The 6,000-nt window shown below is 62.1% G+C and overlaps 1 protein-coding gene across 1 annotated transcript; it reads left to right on the top strand.

Annotated features, from left to right (window-relative positions):
* Nucleotides 1-275: 275 nt before the first annotated feature.
* ATP4B (ATPase H+/K+ transporting subunit beta) lies at nt 276-4,711 on the top strand. Its single transcript, XM_068984789.1, has 7 exons — nt 276-387; nt 827-955; nt 1,851-1,964; nt 2,066-2,265; nt 2,939-2,995; nt 4,022-4,120; nt 4,550-4,711. The coding sequence occupies exons 1-7, from the start codon at nt 276-278 to the stop codon at nt 4,709-4,711; spliced, it is 873 nt and encodes a 290-aa protein (XP_068840890.1).
* Nucleotides 4,712-6,000: the final 1,289 nt, after the last annotated feature.

Here is a 6,000-nt window from a genome sequence, read left to right as displayed (position 1 = left end):
CCTGCCAGCCCCTCCCGAGCGCCTGCTGGTCTCCTTGCTTGCTTGTTATCAGAGCAGATAAAGTTCCCGCCAAGGGCACGCGTGAGGAGGGGCTGGTGGTGAGGGCGCTGCCCCGACATGCCCAGGGAGGCGGCAGAGGGCACCTTAATGGCAGGGCCGATAACACCTGCCGGGGCCTCCCTCAGCTGGGCGCCGTGGTGCCCTTGGGCTCCAAGGAGGAGACCTTAAAAGCCGGGTGTGCGGCCTCCCTGCAGCCCCGGCAGCCGCGGTCAGCGATGGCGGCGCTGCAGGAGAAAAAGTCATGTGGGCAGCGGATGGAGGAGTTCCAGCGCTACTGCTGGAACCCGGACACCGGGCAGATGCTGGGCCGCACGCTGTCCCGCTGGGGTGCGTGCAGGGCCCGGGAGAGGGCAGGTGCTGGGCCGCACGCTGTCCCGCTGGGGTGCGTGCAGGGCCCGGGAGAGGGCAGGGGCCGCCCCGCGGCTGCCAGGGGCTGGTGGGTCCAGGGTCCAGACCAAGCCCCCCCAGCCTCCCGTCCCCACTGGCCGACCCCAAAGGTCTGCCCAGGCCCTGACACCCCTGACCCAAGTACCAGAGAGTAGAGGGCAGCTGAGAACAGGCCCCAGAGGCTCAGCCCTGGATTTCAGAGCAGCGGGTTTAAAGCTAGGTTCCCAAAACTGCAATCTTTAAGAAGAATTTTAAGTGAAGGGGCGTGGGGTTATTGGGGTGAGCGTGTTCCGGGAGCAGGTGAGTGCCCACCCGAGAGGTGAGGTGAGCTGGGCGCGCGCTCCCGGTGCCCGAGCTCCTGACCCGCCTCTGCCTGCAGTGTGGATCAGCCTGTACTACGTGGCCTTCTACGTGGTCATGACCGGCGTCTTTGCCCTCTGCATCTATGTGCTGATGTGCACCGTCGACCCCTACACGCCCGACTACCAGGACCAGCTCAAGTCGCCAGGTAACCTGCGGCGGGCCCGGCTCCGCCCACCCCTTGGGGAAGCTGTGGAGACACAGGCACCAGGGGACCAGGAGGCAGGGGGCGGGCGTCCAGCACCGAGGCCGCTCTCCCGGGGGATCCCCGCCTCCTCGCCGGCAGGAGGCCAGCAGACCCAGGGCTGGGGTCTTGTCTAAGGGGGGCGGCCGCTCGCCGTGTGACAGACCTGTGTCACTGCCCAATCAAGGGGAAGCGCTGGGGAGACGCGCGGGCCGGGGACAGGCGGGCAGCCCCTCTGAAGCCTGGAGACAGCATCTGGACCAAGACGTCCGCACGCAGCCCGCTGACCCGGGCCGAGGGCAGACAGCAAAACAGAGAGAGGCGGGAAGGGTGCGTAAGGAAGCTCAGCTTTTCCAGCCCAGCGACTTGGTGTTTGTCAACCCTGCGTCCTTAGTGCCTTCCGAGGAAAATAATCCAAGACCACCCAAGAGCAGTGCTGGGCTGTGCCTGGAGGCGGCGGGCCCGCCACCCTGAGCATCGTCCACAAATCCTCGTGACCGCTGGGGTCAATCTTTACAACCAAGAAACGGATCAAACGTGGAGGATCTCAGTGCAATCTCAGAACAGGGCATAGTAGACTAGCGCTTGAAACCACACCCAAACCCACAGGCTGGCAGGCAGGGTGAGGGGCGGGCTTCTTGCAGAGGGAGCCCTGGGGCCTAACCAGGCCTCATGCACCTGAGCGGCCCCCTGGCTACTGTGCAGTGTCCTGGGCCTTCCTGGGCACACCGGGGGAGGGCGGGGGCCTTCGAAGCCCTGGCCCCAGCATATTGGGCGCTGCCCCCGCTAGGGCAGGCCAGCAGCACCTCACATGGCCTGAACGTGCAGCCAGACCCCAGGCATTGCGTCCTCTCTCCAGGGGTGACCTTGAGGCCGGACACCTACGGGGACAAAGGCCTGGATATCTCCTACAACGTGTCTGACAACAGGACCTGGACAGGGCTCACACAGGCCTTGCGGCACTTCCTGGCGGGTAAGGGGGGACCCAGGCCCCGGTCTCCACTCTCCTTTCCTGAGGAGCTGGGTGGGGGGCGGGCTGCTGCTGGGGCAGGACCACAGGTGCGTCCCCCCCAGGCTACTCGCCTGCAGCCCAGGAGGACAACATCAACTGCACGTCCGAGAGGTACTTCTTCCAGGAGCGCTTCCTGGCCCCGAACCACACCAAGTTTTCCTGCAAGTTCACGGCAGACATGCTGCAGAACTGCTCCGGCCAGCCCGACCCCACCTTCGGTTTCGCGGAGGGAAAGCCGTGCTTCATCATCAAGATGAACAGGGTGAGTGTGGGGGCAGAAGGGAGAAGGGCCCCTGCTCTCCGCCCCTCCAGGCCCCAGGCTGGCTGGGGAGCCTGCAGCCCCTCACCTGGAAGCGCCCATCCGGACTCCCCGCCTGCTTGACTGGTGAGCCGCGGAGCCCAGGGCAGTCCTGTGCACAGGGCAGCTGGGAAAAGCCAGGCGGTCAGCATGGGGAGGGCGCCTGGGAACCCACCGGGGCCAGGCGCTGAGGGACGGACCGAGAGGACCCAGCAAAGCTCTGGAGGCTGCCCACAATGGACGGGGACCCAGGGGGCGAGGGATCTGGCAGGGGTGACGCTGTTCACTTTCCTCTCTGAGAGGCGGCGGAGGGCATAGACCTGTGCCCTGCGCTCAGCCCGGTCCAGCCGGGGTCTGTTCCCTGGTGGGCACACAGAGCAGGAAGGCCGGGGTCCCCGTGAATGAGGCAGGTGCTACCTTGGGCCCAGAGGGGCCCAGGGGCCGGGGCTTTCAGAGGTGGATCCAAGCGGGGTGGGGAGGCACAGGGGGGCGGATGCCGTGGCTTGGGCTCTGCTGACCGCTCGGCAGCCAAGACCACAGGCTTGAAGCAGGAGGGGGCACACCTGCTGAGTCCTCAGAGCAGGACCCCCTGGCACCCCCCCCCCAGCCCCCTGCACTCACAGCCGCTCCCTTGCAGATCGTCAAGTTTCTCCCCGGCAACAGCACGGCCCCCAGGGTGGACTGTGCCTTCCTGGTGAGTGACCCACGGGCACGGTCGTCCTGTTTGGGCTGGGAACCCCTCGGGAAACCCTGATCAGGTTTCCCCTAAAAACATCTCAGGGGTCGCCTAATAAACCAGGTGCGCGGGTGGCAGGAACCTTCATGCTAAGTGGTTTTTATCACAGGGATGAAAACCCAGTAAGAAAAAACAGCACTTTGTTTTGCTTCAAAAAAGCGTCTGAGACAGCGTATCCCCAACACACTTCAGGATGTCTGTGGCAATTTGGAAAACCCAACTCACTTCCACCACCCTCTTTTGTGCTTTTGTTTGCTTATTTACAAAACGATGCTGATTAACACCAGCACCATTGATGAACAGTGTGAGTTTACCTGCTGCCAGGAATTGCCATTAATTTAGTCCGGTTTTTCTCAAAATGCGTTTTTAAGTACCACATGGATAAAACTCAGTTTGTCTTCACTGAGTGCTTTCTACAGTTCGCTCTGTCGAGCCTGGGCCCGGGCTCTTTGCTGTCTGCAGGGGCCCCAGGGCGACCGCACACTCTGTGCCACCCCCCGGCTGCAGGGTGCATCCTGCCCCAGCTTCCTGTTTCCAGCTTCCCTGATGGCACACGTGTAGGCTGGCTTGACATTTTAACAGACACCAAAGTGCCCCTTCCTGCTCTCGGACGGGCCGTTCGAGGACACTGACGGTGGACGAGGGCAGCCCCAGCAGCAGGCGGGCCATGCGCCTCGGGGGCTGCCGGCCCCACACACTCGGCCCTGTCACCCCTTTTATCCTAAGCGGGTTTAATCTGGAAGGTGCGACTTCGGTAAGTCACCGGCGTCTTATGAACTAACCAGTTACACCAGGAAAGGATTCCCGGTCGACGACACAGACTAGACCTGGTTCATGCCACCTGCTCGTGCAGTCAGCTGCTCCGCACACGTGCACACACACGAACACCCGTGCACACATGAGACACACACGCAGAGCATGCACGGAGACGCGCGCGTGCGCATGCCCGGTCCGGCCCTTCTCGCAGCAGCTTCTCGCCCGCAGGACCGGCCCCGGGGCGCCCCGGCTCTGCAGGTGGCGTACTTCCCGCCCAGCGGCTCCTACAGCCTCCGCTACTTCCCCTACTACGGGAAGAAGGCCCAGGTACGTGGGCCCCGGGCCCGACAGCAGCCGCTGCTCACGAAGGGGCGGCTGGAGACGTTTGCCTGTGAAAGGGAGCCAGGCTGTACTCAGCCCACCCTAACCGCTCAACCTCCGGGGGTCTCCCAAGCCCACGTCCTCACCCAAAACTGCCATCAAATCTCATTTTTACCTTCCAAGGGCCTCTTTAGACAATTGCATATCCACGTAAAATCATTTCCCCCAAAGCTCTTGCTTCCTCCTCTGTGCTGCCTAATTTTTATCAGGTATAGCTTGACGTCGCATTCGTCCCGGGTCCGTCCCTCTGGGCCGGGTCTCCGCATTTCTAAGCAGGAGACGTCTGTAACTCGGTGAGAGCCCTGCCTCTGTGCTGGGCACCCAGCCGCGCGCCCAGCCGCCCTCTCACGAGGACCCTAACCGGCGTCTCTTCAGCCCCACTACAGCAACCCGCTGGTGGCCGCGAAGCTCCTCAACGTCCCCAAGAACAAGGAGGTGGTTGTCGTGTGCAAGATCCTGGCGGAGCATGTGACCTTCGACAACCCCCATGACCCCTACGAGGGGAAGGTGGAGTTCAAGCTGAAGATCCAGAAGTAGGGGGGCCCAGGCTGGCCCCCCGGAGCAGGGCGGCCCCAACGCCTCCTCCAACGGAAGCGGCACCAGGGCAGCTCAGCGCCAGACAGCCCCTTGCCAGGCTCGCACCATCAGGATCCCATCAGACCTCTGACCTTTCAGGCAGATTTGTAGCTTCAAAAAACGCCCACACGGGGACCATAAGGCGGCGGCTGCACAGCTAAGACGTGGGAGGACGCACCTCGGCCACGTGGACCGACCATTCTCGCTGTAACTTACTGTTCCTATACGTGACTATGAACACCAGGAAGCTGACTTAGGATTTCAGGCATTCTGGACTCCAGCTTTAAAAAATACAACTCCTAAACTGTAAAAATCAAGTTTATTAAATTTCACTCTTAACCTACGTAAGAGAGTCACGTCTTTCCTGATGATGGGGAGAGTTAACTGAAAAAATGCAATGAATAAAATTTATTTAGTTAACTTGAAAAGAATTAACTAAAATTAACTAAAAAATTCTCTTTCTATAACGCTTTCAACTGCAAGTCGGGTAAGTATGTATCAGCATGGGAGGGGCTGCCCCAACGACGCGGCCAGGATGCAGGGTGTGGCCACGTGGTGGAGCCTGGACCCCAGAGGCGGCCTTCCTCCCAGCACAGTCTCCCCTCCAACCTCCAGGGCGGGGGTCCCCAGCCCCAGCCCATTCAGAAGCCCCCAGAAACAGAACATTCTGTCCCAACGACATATCTGCTATTATTATCTGTCACCCAGAGCCCCCAGAGGAAGCCCCAAGGAGCCAGGGGACAGGGGCCCTGGGCTGCGGACCCCCTCCCTGCTGACCCCACGGTGGCAACTCTGAGCCACCTGGGAAATGTCAGGTCAGGGACCAGGCCATCTTGGGGACGCCACGACACACGGGAGGTCAGAGGTCAGGGGTATAGTCACCCCAGAAATGACTCCAAGGTCTCGATGGGGCCCGTGGGGTCCACACACAGTAGGCAGCCTGCTCAGGTTCCCCCTACAGACCCCGGAAGGCGGGGCTGCTGACCCAGTTCAGTGGGGGGGGGGGATCAGTCCGGCTGCTGAGGGGATGTCCCTGCCAGGGGCAGGGAGGGGAGTACACGGCCTCAGGACTAGCTCCAGCCGGCCACAAGGCGCCCGTGGACAGGAGGGCTGGACCTGCCTGTCAAGTTGCTGCTGAATACACAGGCTGACCAGCCCCTAGGGTAGGGGAGGCCGGGCTCCAGGGCCAGAGGTCAGAGGCCTGGATTCACGTCTGGATGCTTCTCCCGCCAGGCCTAACATCAGCGAGG

This window comes from Capricornis sumatraensis, chromosome 12 (assembly GCF_032405125.1).
Source record: "Capricornis sumatraensis isolate serow.1 chromosome 12, serow.2, whole genome shotgun sequence".
Taxonomy (NCBI): Eukaryota; Metazoa; Chordata; class Mammalia; order Artiodactyla; family Bovidae; genus Capricornis; species Capricornis sumatraensis.
Note: the sequence above shows the minus strand (reverse complement) of the source record. Positions and strands in the feature narration are given on the sequence as shown.